We start from the raw sequence: 18,058 nt of genomic DNA, 5'->3' as shown, positions 1-18,058 counted from the left end.
CGCTGCGATTGGCCGGCGGCCGGTCTGGCGAGGAGTGAGGCGGGCGAGCGGCGGGGTGGGCGAGGCAGAAGCCGCTGGGTTGGGACTACGCCGTGCTCGCCGCAATGACCGAGGTGCGGGGCGCTGGGGGGGCTCCGGGGGGCTCCGGGGGGCTCCGGGTACCTTCCCCTCACTCACCCGCTACCGCCTTCCCCCCCAGGCCGCGTTCCAGAAAGCTGCCGAGGAGGTGAAGCAGCTGAAGTCGCAGCCCACGGACCAGGAGATGCTGGACATCTACAGCCACTACAAACAGGCCACGGTGGGCGACGTGAACACGGGTAGGTGCCGCCCCCGCTGGCCCCCGCCGGTGTCGTGGGGCCGCTTCGGGAGGCAAAAACTCTCCCCCATGGTGCTTCCCTCAATCCCGCGGCTCAGCCAAAGTGTCACAGTGCCAGCTTGGCACGGATTTGTGTGCGGGAGGGCACGGGCTAACCCGATAAGACTTTGTGCAATTCCTGGTTTTTAGATTAACCCGGCTGCAGCCGTCTGCACCGTGCAGTGAGGGCCTGAGGATGCTTTGTGTTAGCTTTGTGCAAATATTGGGGGTTTTGGAGACCTCTGTCAGAAAGTAGCAGCAGCTGCTCAGGCCGAGGGGTGCTGCTTTAATGCAAGCACTTCTCGGTTATACAGACTTAGCAAGGCAAACGGTACAAGCGTGGAATTGCAACACTGCAGGGGATGACACGTACGGTTTATTTAGACTGGATTGGCTGCTAAAAATAGTAGTGGAAAGCAAAACCAGTAGAATAGGAGAAGACTTTTATAGGAGCTGCAATTAAATATACTTCAGAAAGACTGTACCAAAAATATATTTGCAAGTACACAGTGCAAAATGTTTCTGTCTAATTCTCTCACTGCAATGCTGTCCATGGCACCATGTACCTTAGCCTTTGGTTTAACACTTAAAGTGAAGCTTGTCTCTATCGGCCTTGTGTAACACTGGAGTAGCTAGAATTAGAAAGGGAAAAGGTCAATTCTTTGGAGTGCTGGCCTCCTAACCCGGTAGCTGGCATAGTTTATTGAGTGTCCATTGATTTAAAAGCTGGCAGTGGAGTGTACAGGAAGTGGTAAGTAATTTAATCTCCTTTTTCCAAAGTTGGCAGCGTGAGGGAGAAAAGAAATTACTTTGGGTTTCAGATGTGATCCTTTTGCTGTGGCTGGGCCTCAGCATTCTTAGTGCTTGACAGGGTGAAAGGGTGCTCCAGAGCTGTGACTATGCCACCATTTCTGCAAGTGCCTGCACTCCTGTGAGGCAGCAGCCAACGTGAGTTGGCCGGAGAAGCAGCCTGTGGGAGGGTGACTGGCGGGGTTTGTGCTGAAGAGAAGTGGAGCTGCCAACTGGAGCTGCAGGTCACTGTGCCATGGGAGCTGCACAAGGGGTACTGTGGATTTCTGTGGATACTGCCCACATCCATTTGTGAGTTCTAAGAATTGTCTTTAAGGATAGAGAGAGAGGGGAAGTAAAACCACAAAGGGGACTTTGCACAAGATTAACTATATACATGTCATTCACTTTCGACTTGGCCACACCACAGCCTGCAGTGAAGTGAGTCAGATTTTCAATGTTTCCAAATGCAGATGCAGAACTATAGGTTTGAAACACACCACTAACTTGATGATAATGAGTTCCAAGCTGTATGTTACCGCAAACAGCTGTCTGTTTTCATGTCTCTGCTTGTAATGGACCTTAGGGTATTTCTGCTTTACTTTAGAGCTGATGTTCTTTAATTGGATAGCTCTTATGTGACAGCAGGCTCTTCAGAAAGAACAGCTAAACCAAATCACAATAGTTGGTGCTCTTCTGCTCAAGTGCTGCTGTCTCAAGGGAATTCGAAAGAGTCTATTTCTCTTGTCACACCAACCATGTTGTAACATATTCCCCTGAGGTGATCTGCTGGCTACAGGTTAGCCAGTAACAGCTGCAGAGATGAGCCATTGGATTTAGTCACAGTTAAGTGCTAACTAAGCCTTCAAGTGGGTTTTACCTACAGCCAGATCACACAAACTAATCCTGCTGATTATCCTGTCTCTCTCAGACCGCCCTGGTATGCTGGACTTCAAAGGCAAAGCAAAGTGGGATGCCTGGAGTGCATTGAAAGGTAAGTGTCTGATTAAAGAAATTAATAAAATTACCGCTGGCAAACTAGTCAGAAAGACACTTGTAGTTCAGCAAGAAACAGAATAGTGTTGTCTTTTAATACAAGAGCTCTGTAAGTTCAGAATGCTATGATAATAAACTTAAATTACCTCTGCAAGGCAGAAGTAATCCTGAAAAATGCAGACTGTGTGAAAGAGAATTAGGGTGAAAAATGCTCAACTGGCCTAAGGTGTTGAATAAAGAAGATCAATAACAGCAGAAATCTAAATTTGTTTTCCTGATCCCAGCTTAATACCCTAAAGACAGCTCTTCCTCCAGCTGTTGAGCATCTTCAGTTAGGAAAGCTTTGGAAGAAACAACTGAGTTCCCAGCTCTAAATGAGGAGCCAAACAAGTGGTCTAATCGATCACAATGGGTCTTTTTTCTGGTGTTTTAAGGAATAGCTTTCCTGTAATAATTGTCAATTACATTAACAGACCTAATACACTGCCTAGTTGCTGTCTCTGCAAAAGCCACTTTGCTTGGAAAGATTTTTTTTTCACAACTGGTGGAACACATTTGTTTAAAACTTTAGCAGTGGATTCAGAGCTAAGTGACCTTCCTGGCTCCTTTGCTCTCTGGTGGCATGGGCTATGGTGAGGAATTGTGACTTGTGAAAGGTTAAATCAGACTGTGAAAAGTGAAATCTGACTGCTTCCTGTGTTCTGTCCTTCAGGAACGTCCAAAGAAGATGCAATGAAAGCTTACATAGCAAAAGTGGAAGAACTTAAGGGCAAATACGGCATCTGAGGACTGGATAAATGAGCTACGTGCACGCCTGAAACCTGCCTTATTTCTAATAATGTGGAAAACTGGTTTCTAAGAGTAACTTTAGATACCTAATATGTCATAATCGGTTCTCCTCATGCCTGTAGTTCAGGAGAAGTTATGTACCTGCCTAATATACTGACACGGTATCAATTCCTTCCGGGAACAAAAATCTGGGGAACTCATTAAAGTGCGTTTGGTACTTTAGCTGTTGTGCTGGTCGTGCCTTCGCGGTCACGGTGAGCTCATCCGTCCTTGCCGTGGCTGCCGCTGCCGAGCAGGGCCGCCTCCCCCGGCCTTGTGCCACTAGAGGGGGTCGGTCCCCCGCGTTCGGGCGCTGCCGACTCCTGCCCGGAGCACTCCTTTCCAGATAGGTAACTGGGTGCCCGCAGAAGCTGGAGCGCCACAGAGCTTATCTGGGAAAAGTTATCTCTAATGCTGCCTGTGCTAAGAACGAGGTGCTTGATACTTGTTGCCCGGAGCTTTCAGACTTAGTCAACAACTGCCAAATCGTCTTTCATAAAATGCTTCTGGGACATGTTATTTCCCAACAGCAATGTTGGGCTTCTAGAGAAAAGGCAAATGCTGAACACAAAACCTTCCCGTCGAAAGGAAAGTTCCACAGGCAGTGGAGTTGAGTCTCTTAATGCTGTAAAATCAACTTCTTGTTGCCATGCAGATGGCTGCAGTGGGGAGTGAGTCACATATAGACTGGCTGAACAGTGGAAACTGCTCGAAGAGAAAGACTTAGTGACCATCAGCAAAAGTTCAGTTACAAAGCACACAGGTGTGACCACCTGTAGTAGGCTAATTGTTTTGGTCTGCCTAGTGTAGTCTCTTGGAGCTGCTGATGATGGAAAGGGAAGATTTTGCTTTTCAAATGTGACGTTGAAGTATTCCAGCATAGGGCATTGAGAGTGAAATCACAACCTTATATAGGAATAAGGCATTATAATTCCTGCTGAACTGGTTAGCATCTAAATAGGTGAGGACTTCAAGCACTCTTCAGATAAGCAATTGATTTATAGAACAATATAGGGATGAAAACTATCATCATGTATCTGTCTAGGTAAATGCAGTTTTGTAGCTAGTTATACACGGTGAGTAGTAGATTTAGAGATTACTTCGCATGCTTTCAAAAATTTTAACTTCCCCTTTACTACTTCTAATGGGAAATGCTCTTAGAACTGCTTTTTGTCCTTTAAAATGTATTAGGATAAAGAGAGGAAAAAGAAAGGCAGTTTATTCTTGTTCCTCCTTGTTCTTCTGGGTAAGTAAAATAAGCATTGGGGGTTTTTTACCTGCTCTTGGATCCTCTGTTACTTGAGATTGTCTCAAATTAACTTTGCCAGAGAGGGGTAAGAGCAGATGTTCACCATAAGAAATGCTTTTACCTCTTCTCTAGCCCTAAATTCCACATCTTCTACAGCTCCATCTTGGCAGCTGTATTTTGTGAAGCTGGTTATCCTTGAAGGATTCAGCCAACCTTCACCAAAGCAATGCTCACATCAGCAAATGCTCCCACATTTCTCTGGTTTGCCTGGAAACTGTTGCATCGTGAGTACACTGTGCTTTGCCAGCATTTTTTCTGTCAAAACTGGTGTTGTCAGAATTTTTGACTACTAAACTAGAGGAGTTGGGTCTAAAGGATGGGCTGGGAGTAGCAAGTTCTCTATCCCAGTCCTCATTTGGATTAGTTTCCCCTATGACAATTGTTACAGTGCTGCTCTCCTTTCTCATACCTCTAACGTTAGGAAAACATCACAGTGCCTATCCCAGAGAGGGTTTGCTCTTAGCCAGGCTGACAAATAATGCTATTCATCAAGTAATACAAGTGACTGAGAACACTACCTTGTAAGTCTTCATTAGGATACTTAAATTTTTACTGTAGTAACATCTTTCTGCTTGCAGCTTCACCATCCTTGAGAAAGTAACATCAGTGGTGTTACTATTTAGCTTGCCCTTTGCCAATCAACTGTGTCTTGCAGGAGAAAGCTGAAAAATCCAAGATGTGGAAATAGCTCTGCAGTTAGTGGCTACAAAAGGCATGAAAGCAGAAGCAAAGGTACTGGTGGTGACTGCACACAGTGTTTGTGACAAGAAGCAGCAACACAAAATTTGGCTGGACAGGTAGTAATTGTTGAGTTGAAATAGAGTGAGAGTTGAAATAGACTGAGCTAAGGGGCTCGTTGTGGTTGTCTAGCAGCAGGATGAGTGTCTGTAAATGTGTAAGGATGCTGGGCTGCCTGTAAATGTTGCTGGCCTAGTGACCGCCTAGTGCCCGCAGGTAAGGTGTGTGAGACACCTGGGCTGCATAAATAACACTTGGGCAGCAGTGACAGTGGGGCAGTGGTGGTTTAAGGGCATCTACAAACAGATTTGTAGGTAGAGGTAATTGCAACCATTATCGTATACAGCCTTGAGATCGGAAACAGAAGCAGCAAGCCTCAAACCAAAATATAATCCAGAGCCATTGCTCTGCGTGCAGTAAGGTACCTTTGGTGAAGGATCAGATGCTCTTGATGGCTAGGCAGTGCTGCAAAACAGGATTGTTCTGACACCCGCTGAGGGAGTTGCCGCTATTTCCTCTTTGTTAGATCAGAGAAAGGCCAGCAACATCCTGATCCTGGCCGTGCTTGGGAAGGAGGAGAGACGTGCGCTGTGGCCAGCCCAACACGCGGGAGGTCAGAGGCCAGCTGGCACACACACACACACTCAGCGCTGCTCTGCTGAGTCTGCAGTGTGCAGGACAGAACCTGGACTTTGGATATGGCAATAATAAATGTTAACTCCTGTGTGTGATAAGACAGTGTTCCTTCCATTGCACTTCTATGATTAGCTCTTGCACAGAGCTGATTGACATCCACTGCAGGTAGAGATAAGAAAGAGGATGATGTTTTCCTTGGAAATCTCTGATGGGTTTTGCTTGCAATTAACAAACATGTGAATGTGCAACACTCCTAGCATGGATTTAACAAGTCATTATTGGTGTGTTGCTTAAGGCCCATGACAGATTTTTCAGCCCTGGGAGGTAAATATTTCAGTTTGGTTAAAATGCCCTCCAAGGCTGACTGCACTGTGCAACTGACTCAGAATTCTTCCGTACTCATCTGGAGTGATCCTGTTTCACGATGGAAGCATTTTAACCTTTGAACTTATTTGACCCTGATGATACCGCTAAAAATAAATGACAACGGCATTTGCTGCTGTTCAAAATATTTGCTCCTCCCCCTGAGGGTTCAGAGCAAACACTATTGGGCAATACTACTTCGGGGTGATTAGCCATCTAAGCCATCTTGTGGGATCGATTATAAATTTGGGATACAAAAAAGAAAGTATATTTTGGTTGGGACAGTTTTCTAAATACAACTGTCACCCTAGAAATAGGTTACACAGTCTTCCAAATTGTCAAAGCTGTATAGAAATAAGACAAGTTGAAACTACATTGATGTAAGACATTTGAGTGCATTCACAGTAATAAACTCAGAAGGGTAGAAGTTAACAGAATGAAAATAGAATCTATTTTTTTCTCCACCCCACAAGTCTATGAAGTAACTTCTGGTGTCTGAATTTGCCAATCTTCAGCTGCTCACTTAAAGTGCAAATAACATCAATCCATTTTAGATGTGTCTTTATCGTTTAGAGAATGAGTTTGTGTTTCTTCCAGAACCAGAGTATCTGTGAAAGTTGAACACAGCTTAGTTGTGTTCTCTTTAGAATAGGGAATTCACCTGGAGTTTGGCTGCAGTGATCTTTTTACTTTCATTACCAGTTACTCCCAGTACACATAAATTTATGAGCTGTATCAAAAGAAGAATCACCACACACTTTCTTTCCACACCTTGGAAAGAAAAACAGTGACATTACTTGGCCAATGCAGCCAGGCAGACATATTGTTTATCCCCACCAAAATGTGCAAGACACCAACTTGTATTGTGTTCCCCAGAAGGCTGAAATAATGGTATGTCATCTCCTCCTAACAAACACTGTTCCTTTGAGTAAGTTCTGAATCTGAGAGATGGACTCATCAGTTTAACATACTTGGTATTTTTAAATCCATTGATCTGACTTTTTATTCAGGGAAAAAAATATATGTGACAGCTGAGAAACTGAATTATTTCCCCCAACCTATGTAGTATTGAAATATGGACTCAAATTTTTCTAGTAGTGCCGAAATACTTAAAGTTGGAGTGGTTTTTCTTTTTTTTGTATTGAATGTATACCTCAAAGCAGAATTGTCAGAATGGTCAGATGCAAATATTTTGAGCTATATCCTAAGCCAGTGATTGGCTTAGGAGATCTGTCTATTGACAGAGATCCTTGAAAAAGACTGAATCTGAAGCAGAACAACCAGATGGATCCAACCCAGTGTTGGATCTCTACAATGTGATGCTGAGGTAGGTCCAGAAACTGATCAGAAGTGAAAACACAATTATTTCTGGGGTACAGTATCTATTCCTTTAAGCCTGTCCTGCTTAAAATCTCTCTTAGATGTAACTGAGGTGGGGGATAAAACCACTGTAATGGACTCCCATATTATCAGCATGTTTCTAACCCAGCTCTGAGTGCCTCAGCAAGTACTGTTTGATGTGGGTGGTGGCTATCACTGGGTATTATTGCCATGTGCAGCAGCCCAGGCCTCTCATGCACAGCCAGCAGCGAGTGGGAGAGCCTGGGTCTGCAGGGACACATGCTAGCCCCTGTCTGGTGCCAGTCTGCCTTCCTGTGGCACAGCAGAGATGTCCAGGCTGGAGGCAAAGTGAAACCATCTGGCCCAGGAGCTTTCTCCTCTTTACATGCTTTTACATGCCAGGATGAGTTTGTCCGCTTGGCTGCAATAACTTGTAGCGATGGGAGGAAAATCCTGAGGTAAAGTAGTTGTGATAAGGGGCTGGTCTGAGCTGTGTGGGCCTTGGCACAACCCAAACCCCCTTTTGTTATGTATGCTGCTGCCTGGGGCACGATTCACCTAGGATGACTGCCTGTGTTCCCAGAAGCTGCTGGGTTTGAGCAGCTTGCCAGCAACTTGCTGACTTTTTGCCCCATTCCAGTAGCTCTGTTTCAGGCCGGCTAGGCTGAACCCTGGATTTTCAGTGTACTACCAGGAAAAAGAGAAGGCAAGAGAACAGTGACAGGAGACAGTTAGACTCTCCCTTCTTTCTCATAGCACTTTCTACATGCTCAGTGATTTGGGAAGACACAAAAAAAATAGTAACATTTTCCCCCCCATACAGACCTTAGACACCTCTCAAAGTCTCAGTCTGCGAGATACTTAAGATCTATTTGTCTCAAGGATCAGGTCCAATTCTCTCTGCAGAGATACCTTGAACTACGGATCTGACAAAAATGAGGGTTTAAATGCCTCATCAGGTATGTTGCTATGCCAAGAATTAAAGATATGATCAGAAAGGATTTTATTAAACAGAAAAATGCATGTATAGAAGTAACTGGCTTCAAGATCATATGAAGCTGGATTGGTGGTGCCTCAGTTCACTTGTGTTCTGCTTCACCTCTAAGTGATTTCACTTCATTGGGCAACTGTTCCCTAAGCCCCTGGTGATGCTCAGATTTTGTTCCTGAACCCTCTCCAAGCTTCTGCAGGAGAGAAGCTGGAACGGATTCTCCAGTGTTAAACTTCTCATGGTTTTAAATGAACCAGATGAACCTATTTCTGTGTTGTACAACAGTCTCTGGTAATTTCCATTATTTATGCACACATTTCCCCGAAAACTTTCTCTCCAGGGATAGGATGTGAAATGCCTACTCAAACAATAGAGAAAAGGGACTTTCTAAACAAAATAATGAAACTGGCAATATACCAAGAACTCTACATTAACACAACCAAAAATAATTCTAAGGTGCTTTAAAGGTCATTTATTCTGTTGTTATTACATAGATGATGTATTTTTCAGACAAAAAAAATGTTGGGTTTTTTTTTTTTTTTCTTTCACGGCACTGAGCTTTTTTTAATTGTGAAATACCATTTTCACATATGATTTTCTAAAACAGTATAGAGGCATTTTCCCACTTTATTTTTTCTTTTAAAGTCAGATAATATGTTTGGCTTGTTTTGTAATGAGACAATGAAGTTAAACTCATTAATTTGAAAAAGGCGTAGAGTTCTCACAGGCTTTCTAAACCCAGACAGCTTTACCAGAAGGTATCTCCAGCCAGGCAAGTGCAGAAATTAAAGCACTCACTGTTACAACCATCCTGTCTGGGGTGACTTCAGGAAAGTGACTCAGAAAGTGCCTATTCAATGCTGATTGTAATTCCACTTTCATTCTCATTTATATTTGGGGAAACTAAATTAAATACAAAACATTAAAGCAATTTCTCGTTTGCAGAGAAAGTACCATCCCCTACCACCCTTTTTCCTCAAAGAACAAGCTTGGCACATAACTATATATTTACTAAAGAATCCAAGTATGACAGGGGAACAGTTTTGGTTTAAAAGTAACCACTTTAATTTCCTCATTCATCAAGGCTTTATTATGCATGATTTCACTCATGTCAACTTTACCATGGGCTTTTACAGAAAAAAAAAAAATTATCTTGCTCAGCAGAATACCCCTCACCGTTAAAAGTTAAGATTTTTAACTGCTGAAGTCCTTAGGATGACTCAGACCTTTTAAATGCAGATCTATGCCTAATGATTTTGCTAATTGTGGGCCAAATTGCCTAATGCTTCGCAGGACTGAGCCAATGTTACAGAAAGCATAAGTTAAGTGAGGTTTTTGCCAGATAAGGGTTAGTGTATTTTGTCTGGTCCAAGTCTGCATTTGCTCAGCATGGTTACATGCAAAAAGCATTTATTCAGCTCATGCAACAAATGAGACAAGACCTGTTTGTGCTTTTTGAGCCAAATATATATATATATAGTTGGATTTGGAACTTTGAAGTGCAAGGGTATAACAGCAAATGCAGGTAATCAATCTGCACAATGCAATACAGAAATGCTGTTTAACCTGTGGAATAAAGAGCCCAGGATGTTCATAAAGATCTTCTATCATCTGGTGAACCTAAGATGAAAGGGATGTGGCAAGCATCAAGTTTTCTAGCTTGGATAGCACATTCAGAAAACAAAATATGTTGCTGACTACAAACCCACAAAATAAGTTTTAACAAAAGACCTTGCAAAGATTTACCATGGATTGCAAAAGGACAAAAATCTCAATTCTGTGTCTGATAGAAATATAATCTAACATTGTACACAACTTTGTAGAGAAAAATTTATACGGAAGATTCTACGGGAGGAGAGAAATAAAAAGGTCAGCATTTATCATTAAAATTAAAAGTATGAAAACTAAAGTAAATGTTGTTCAGAACACTCACTCTTGCTAGAAATAGTTCTACAGAAAACACCCCCAGACAGATCACAGCAGACATAAATGTTGTTTTAAAGGAAGCACAGTAAACCCTTATGAAATTGCATAGAGATTAAAATAATGATACAATCTATATAGACACATGATTAGTTCAGAAATGGAAGCTGCGAGAAGGGTAAAGTTACAGTAACTTCTACCACCCCATATTGGAGAAGGAGATCCTTCCAGCTGCTTTTGTCTAGAAAAGGAATGGCCAAATTCTGACCCCTGTGAATATGAGGGAGACCCAGAACAACGACCCGCGGGGCTGTCCACTGGACCTCAGACTCTCTGCTGGAGTCAAAATCAGAATTTGGCAGTAAAACAAGAGTTTCTGATGACACAGCAACACCAGGCTTTCTTGGGCTTTTAAAAAGCTGTTTCAGACCAAAAAGAAAAAAGTAGAATAGTCAGCAATTCATTAGAGGATGGCAAAACACGAGTGAGAAAAAGAGCTAAGGCATAAAACTTTATGAGCAGAGAGGGTTTTTGCTGACAGCACAGGTAGAAATAGGTAACGTAGAGCAGGCTGGTAAGAGATAAGAGCGTGCACACAGCCCAAGGTGCGAGGCCATCGCTGCACCGGAGCCGGTGCCGAACGGCTTCGGGAACACATACACCGGCGCAGGCACGGCGGGGTCCGGGGCGAGGGCAGGACGGGGTGTTCCTGTACCCACAAGCGTCTCCGGGGCTGGGTGTCACGGCAGCCCATCACTACAGCCCCAGAGACGCTCCAGAGGGCATCTGCGGTGTCCCGGGCGAGCGGGCAGGGCTGGGGCAGCCTCCCCGTCCTCCAACGCTTGGCACCCGCTCTACACCACAAACTGTTCCTGGCGGCAGGAACACATCTCGATCCCTCCGGCGGCCGGTGACACGCGAGGACCCGGGACGGGGTGAGCCTACAGCGCGGCGAGCGGCATCGCCACCGCCCCGGACACCTCCTGCCCGGCAGCCTTGCTCCACAGCGGGCTTGGGCGAGTCCGTGCCCCGGGCCAGAGCAGCGCTGCCCCCCGCGCGGTGCCGGGCTGTGGGGGAGCAGACCCCTCCGCTCCGCTCGGTTCGGTTCGGCCCGACCCATCCCAGCCCGGCTCCGCCCGTCGGGGCCGCGCTGCTGACTCAGCCGCGGGGGGGCCCGGAGGGCGCCCCGGCCCCGCGGGCGTGGCGGACGGGGGGGCCTGCCCTCCGCCCTCCGGGGAGATAAAGAGCGGCGGCCGCAGCCCGCCCGCGTCTCTCGGCGCCGCCGGCAGCATGACGGCCATCGGGGCGCAGGTACGTCCGCCGCTCCCTCCCGCCGCGGGGCTGCCGCCTTAGCCTGTCCCTGCGCGGCCGGGGTCGCTCCCGCCCTTCCCGGAGCAGCGGGGCGCAGCCGCCCCGATTCCCTTTCCCGCCTTCTCTGGCCGGTGGCAGCTCCCCGGGGCCGCGGTTCCCGCTCCCCGCCGCACGTGGCTCTCCGAGGGGGCTGGGGGCTCTTGGCTCGACTTTCCATTACATCTCGTGTCTCTTGGAGGGTTTCGGTGAGGAGGGGAAATGAGCTGCCCACGCGGATCCACGGGGGATGCAGCCAAATATTCCCCCCTCGCCCCCCCAAACCCCGGGGGAGCTGAACCGTGCGACCCCGGGGTGAGCGCCGAGGTCCGTGCCCCTGGTGCTGATGGCCAGAAGATGAGAGACCGGCTGGCTGCAGCTCAGGAGAGCAGTGCTGAGAACTAGGAGCCCCCCCAGCCCGCTGCTGCTGCCTCTCCCGTCCCAGCCACCGGCCTCCATCCTCCCAGGGTCCTGTGGCTTCCTCCAGCCCTGCCACAGCAGGAGGCTCTGCTGCGAGACCGTGGGGCAGGGACCTGGTTCAGCCGACAGCTTTTGTGATCCTTGTCCCAGGCCTTGACGTGGAGGCATTGTTTGTGCAGCCAGGGAACCGGGAGAGCTTCACCCACCCTTCCTTTCTCCTGTGTACAGCCTTCCCCTGCAAGAAGGGGTTTGATGTGCACAAGTAAATATTTTCAAATACTGAATCCCACAGCTCTGTCCCTCTGGCTTCGTTTCACCCTGAAGTGGCACCGTTAACTCTGTTTTTTCCTTTCAGGCGCAGCAGCTGCTGGCACACCGGAGACCACAGAAATCCTTTTTTGAGACGCTCATCAGGAGCCTGATCATCCTGTGCGTGGCGATTGCTGTGGTCTTGTCGTCCGTCTCCATCTGCGATGGCCGCTGGCTCTTTGCGAGGGGGCAGCTCTTTGGACTGTGGCACTTCTGCACCGTTAGCAATGGCAGTGTCCTGAGGTGTGTCACAGACCTCAGCCTGGCCCAGGTGGAAGGACTGAGTGTGGGGGTGATTCCCATCAGGAGCCTGGTGTCCTTTGCTGTTGTGGTTGCTATATTTGGGTTGGAGCTGCTGATGGTGTCCCAAGTCTGCGATGATGCCAATGCGAGGCGGAAATGGGCGATGGGTTCCGTTCTCATCCTCATCTCTTTTTTGCTGTCAGCCACTGGTGTTCTGAGCTTCTCCATCCTGGTGAAGGATCACCTCAGCTTCACAGGCTTCACTCTGACATACTGGTGTGAGTTCATTGCTGCCTTTCTCTTCTTCCTTAACGGAATCAGTGGACTTCACATCAACAGCCTCACACACCTCAGGAGCAGGGTAGGCAAAATCTAGGCACAAAGGATGTACCTCTGCCTTTGTGTAATCAGCTCTGCCAATTAGACTGGAAAAAAGAGAGTCTAATGAAGTTTGAAAAGGATGCCCTGTCTTAATTTGTGTGCAAGGAGGGGAAGCATGAGTCAGTCCCGATGCCTGTAGAAGACATAATCACCCACTGGTCAGCATGGAGGGCTGTGCAACACCAGCCAAGCAGAGACTGAGACTGGCTGCTACTGCAAAGTGGTGTTCTGGAGGAGTGGATTAAAGCAGAACGTGCAAAGATTTGGAAGACTGCAATCTATCCCACATGTTGATCTGAGGCTTACACAACACCTGTACTGCTGTGGGTTTGGTGTTGCTGTGCTTTTCCCCATATTCTGGAGCCTGTGAAGAGTGTGATACAACTTCAGTGTGTCTCATGGGTTTGTTCTGGCTCAGGGACAGATGATTTCTGCCTGGCCATGCTCACTGGTGTGGAGTATTGAAAATCTTCACTGGATCTTACTCCTTCATTTTTCTTTCAAAAGAGAAGGCACACAGAACTTGATCTGGTCACAAGTTTTGTTTCCTTCTGGCACGCTCCTTTTATCTGTTCTTTTCTTGGGGACACTTCAGACAGAGATGCTGACCTGGGGCCAGGGGTAGGTGTTGTGTGATGTAGGTGTATGGGGAAGGGATGTGATGCTTTCCTCAGGCATTAGTGCATATCCCTGTGTTTGTGGCCTCTCCCCAGCATCACCGCTCTCATGGCACCCCTGAAGGATATGTGCTAACTGGTCAACCAAACTGGCTCTCTCACAACTCTTGCAAAGTTTACTTCAACATAGCATTGCTCTTGGTTTTTTTTCTTTGTTTCTTTGGGGCAAGAAGGACAAGTTCTGCAAAGGCTTCATGGGGTGTTGTGGCTGGGCAGATCATGCAGAGACCACCATAGCTTCTGGGATGTGTTTTGGTTATCACGGTTTCTGCTGGGGCAGTGGAAAAATCTGCTTATCCTGTAGCTGAGTCTCCTGTAGCATTACTTGATCCTCCTGAGCAGATCAGGTCCTTTTCTTCCTCTGACTAACAGTGAGCCTGGGAGGAGAAGCAGCCCATGATTGCCTAAGGAGGGGCTGATGGGTGCAGCTCTAATCTGTCACCACTGGAAGAAATGTTGAGAGACCTGGCCAAAATTATTTTACTAAGGCTGATCTTCCTTCTGCCAATGTCTGAGTCAAGGTCTCTAAAATTGCTACAGCTTTGAAGCTCTCCATGGTGTCTTATGTAAAAGGAGAGAAAACCTCATTTGTTGAATAGATTGCCCTACATGTGTTCTGGTTTTCTGTTTGCATTGTATCTGCCGGTAAAGCTGTTTATATCCTTGTTTTAGAACAAATGTTTCTACATGTTTCATCCCTGTACCTTGTCTGTTGAGCAAGGTCTTAGTTTCCTGTGCAACAAGTTTGACACAGTTTTCCACCTGAAACAAATGCATCCTAGCACAGAGGCCTAAAGGCCTGTGTAGGTGACCCATGAGTAAACAGCTTTGTCTTTGGAAGCTAAGGATCTTAAGCTCTGCCTGAGCTGAATGTGCCACACTTTGATTAATGTGCTCCTGTGGACTCGCTTTCAGGACAGTCTCCATTCCTTCTTGGACTTCTGTAACTTCTTAAGACAACACTCCTGGGCCCATTTTGCAATGCAGGTTCAGATTTGGCTTGTTCTGGACAATGCCCGTTGTACTTCTGCATTTGAATCTGCTCACCTTTCTGTCAAAATGTGTTGGGAGCTGTGCTACCCAGACAGCTCCTGAAGCTCTTGTAATGTTTGGGGCTTTGTTGGGGTTCTGTTCTCAATGACAACGACTTGTGCCCTTAACTTGTGTCTGGAAAACTGCACTGTGACTGTGTGTGAAGGTGCTTTTGATTTGCTGAACAGCACTGTTGAAGAGATCCTGCTGGGATGAACTTGCTGATGTTTGTGTGAGCTGGTGCTGTTTGCTTTAGCAAAGCCGTTTAGGCCAAAGAGACCCTGCAAGGTCTGGTCCCAAACTGGTGCACTTTGTTGTTAACCAGGTGTGCCAGGGGTATCTTAACTAACCAGTGATAAAGTAGTGGTGCCCGTGGGTGCCCGTGCCAGGCAGGACAGTTCCCCTACATGTAAGGGTGTCTATGGCTTGTCTAGAAACATGGCTGTAACTTCAGAGTGACACTTTGGTGATATCCAGACTTGGAAATCACTTCTGTGTGTACACTCCCTCATGGTAGTGGGATTCTGTGCCTTCATCCCTTTCCTTGGAAAGCAGCCACAGCCAGACTGGGTTCCAGGCTGGTGCCTCTCGCTCGGGTTAGAGGCAGACTGGACAATTGGCCATTCAGTTCACCCTAGACATGGTGCAATTGTGAATGATTTTAGGAGGCCCTCTGCTAACTGAAGAAGAGGCCTTTTGTTGGGGGTAGGGAATCTTCTGGGGAAAATAGAGTAACTTTTTTTTCCAAATGGTTTTGTATAGTACTGCTCAACTTAATTACGCTGAGGAAAGATGCATTTTGACAGCTAAATATTACAAAACAGAGTTGATTGTCTTGGAGACATCTTTATATAGAGCAGCCTGTATGGCAGTGGGTCACTGTTCATTTTCTGAAGTGTGTGGAAGTGTTAAGCAATATTCCTGAAGTTTGTTAAATAAATTGATTTGAAATAAGAACTGTAATTCACTCTTTTTATCTTTAGATTTAAGAGGATGAGTGGGATTTAACATAATTTCCCAGGCACCATTCTGTGTGTTTACCCAGCTAAACTGATGAAGAAATGACTTCTTGGTGCTCTGCCAAGCTCTGACCAAGGGAACTGAGGCCACTACACACCCCCCTCTCCTTTTCCCTCCTGTGTGTCTGCACCAGCCCAAGAAGCCAGCGCTGCTTTCTTGTCTTGCTAAACAAGAGGGGCAGTCAGCTGTGTTGCTTCGTGGGAATTTGAGATAACCTTGTAGGCGCTTTAATGATTTCCTGCTGTTGCATGTGCTCTGTTTACCAGCTAAAGAGCTCTTTCCTGTGTCCTTCACCTTCCTGTTCCCACACTGCACCCCGTGTCTGGAGCATCCTTGCTCTTTTCCTCTGCTCTGATTGTTTGGCCTGCAAGAAGTGGTATCTGAATACAGATGTATTTATGTATTTTTCTCAGAGCTCACTATATTAGCAGGTTTAGTTAAACGTCAGGAAAATAGCTTCCCAGCTACACCATTGAATTAGTTTATGTAATCTCGAAGTTAATTAGCACCTGGTGTTCTCGTTCCAACAGGAGAGGTCGTCGGCCTGTCTCAGTTTAACATCTCCTAAAAGCAGGGTAATGAGCACCACTTCTTGTTAATGAGCCGTTTAGACTTAGTAACTAACTTTAATTGGACACTTGTACACAACCATTGCCGGTGGATAAGAATAAGGAAATGTTGATACAGGGCATGCTAGCTAGGGAATTATCCTGCCTGAACTGTATTTTTCCAGAATCACAGAATGGTTATGGTTGGAAGGGTGCACTGGAGGTCATCTAGTCCAGCCTCCCTGCACCAGCAGGGTCCCTTAGATCATGTTATTTTGACTTTAAGTCTCAATACGTTCATCAGCTATGCTTGTTGGGACACCAGGAATGGGCTTGAGCCTTGCTTGCTTTTGCAAGCCACAGGAAGGTGATACAGAGATATATTACATGAGTGTCCTTACCTGCTTTCTTTTTCCCTCTGCTGGGGCCTATGGTAAGCTGATGAGGGCCCTTCTTCTCAGCCTTCTAAGTCAGCTGGCACATGCAGGAATGGCCTCATTTTTGGATGAAAACAAAGTCTGCCCCAGGCAGTGTCCTGGAAGGGGTGTTGCCTGAATTCCTGAGGCCTCTCACCTTCACTGGCCCCAACCCAACTGAATCGGTATACCAACCCATCTGAAACAGCCCATTTCAGCTCCCCTGCACCCAGGCGTATACCAACCCATCTGAAACAGCCCATTTCAGCTCCCCTGCACCCAGGCGTTGCACAATGTAATTATTCACGGCACAACTATTGGTTTTTGCTTCTGACACTTGTGTTAGGAACTTCCTTGTTGCTGTGTTGGAGAGAAAATCCATTAATGGCTTCCTCTTAAATTCATTAGCTCTTAGGCTGCTGATGCTCAGGCTGCTGGAGCTGCTGCCTGCTGTGCTGGCTTGCAGAAGGACAACTGGCTCCTCAGGGCACCTGGGGTGAATAGCCAGAGGCTGTCACCAGTGCCCCTGAACAATGATAACCACTTGTGTGAAAGGTGGTACTCAGGTCCTATTTACTGGCAAAGCCACCTGCTTTACATTGAATACCCAGGAGCAAGTGTAGTGAAAGGGAAGTGAGTGGACTCTATGAATATGGAGTTTGTGTTCACCCTATGTTCCTTCATCTGCCTTTGCATTGCTCGCTGAAACCTGCTTTCCTGTTCTCTTCATCTGCTTATAAACATGTCAATGTCCCCAGAGCTAAGTAGCCCTTTTCTCTAGTATCCTTCAGCACAGCTATGCAAGCAAGATCCCCAGGAGTGCAGGGACCCTTTGCAGTGCCTGCCCAGGAGATCGGGGAGGTAAGACCCCATTCCCCTGTGGTGGTGTTTGGCAGCAGCTTCCTACACCCAGCAGAAACCAGGACAAGGTCACAGCCTCATAACTCCAGGGGCTGCTTGCTTCTGGTATCTTCCCAAGTGGATGTGCTCTTCCCCAAGAGCTGAGGATTCCAAACTCCAGCTGACATCCAGGATTTTTTATGGAGCCTCAGCTTTTCATACAAACAAGGCTTGTCCTTGATGCCTGAAGCGAACATGTTATACGGAATCTGGGAATAATTCCTTTTTCTTGGTTATTTCAGGCAAGACAAATAAAACCAAAATGGCCATGGAAAGCAATAATTTATGCTAGAACTGGGGTTTTTTAAATATAAAAAACAACAGCATTTTTTTCTGGGGCATGTGGCATGCTCCTACACAAATAGGTATCATGTTCAGCCTGGGCTCCTCCCAATCTTGTGCTGATCCTGACTATGCATTGCAGTGCTGAGCTCTTACACTGGCTCATGTGAGAGCCAATAATTGCATCAGATCTAATTAATTACATGTTATTGTA

At 46.6% G+C, this 18,058-nt stretch overlaps 2 protein-coding genes across 2 annotated transcripts; both read left to right on the top strand.

Moving 5' to 3' along the window:
* Nucleotides 1–4: 4 nt before the first annotated feature.
* On the top strand, nt 5–3,151 carry DBI (diazepam binding inhibitor, acyl-CoA binding protein). The gene is made up of 4 exons (XM_066189281.1): nt 5–113; nt 200–317; nt 2,076–2,138; nt 2,853–3,151. The coding sequence occupies exons 1-4, from the start codon at nt 105–107 to the stop codon at nt 2,924–2,926; spliced, it is 264 nt and encodes an 87-aa protein (XP_066045378.1). The 5' UTR covers nt 5–104; the 3' UTR covers nt 2,927–3,151.
* An 8,394-nt stretch (nt 3,152–11,545) lies between these two features.
* TMEM37 (transmembrane protein 37) lies at nt 11,546–15,629 on the top strand. Its single transcript, XM_066190320.1, has 2 exons — nt 11,546–11,580; nt 12,392–15,629. The coding sequence occupies exons 1-2, from the start codon at nt 11,560–11,562 to the stop codon at nt 12,962–12,964; spliced, it is 594 nt and encodes a 197-aa protein (XP_066046417.1). The 5' UTR covers nt 11,546–11,559; the 3' UTR covers nt 12,965–15,629.
* The last annotated feature ends 2,429 nt before the right edge of the window (nt 15,630–18,058 follow it).

The sequence above is a fragment of the Chamaea fasciata genome, unplaced genomic scaffold (assembly GCF_029207755.1).
Source record: "Chamaea fasciata isolate MVZ Bird 193981 ecotype frontalis unplaced genomic scaffold, bChaFas1.0.hap1 SCAF_8, whole genome shotgun sequence".
Lineage (NCBI taxonomy): Eukaryota > Metazoa > Chordata > Aves > Passeriformes > Sylviidae > Chamaea > Chamaea fasciata.
Note: the sequence above shows the minus strand (reverse complement) of the source record. Positions and strands in the feature narration are given on the sequence as shown.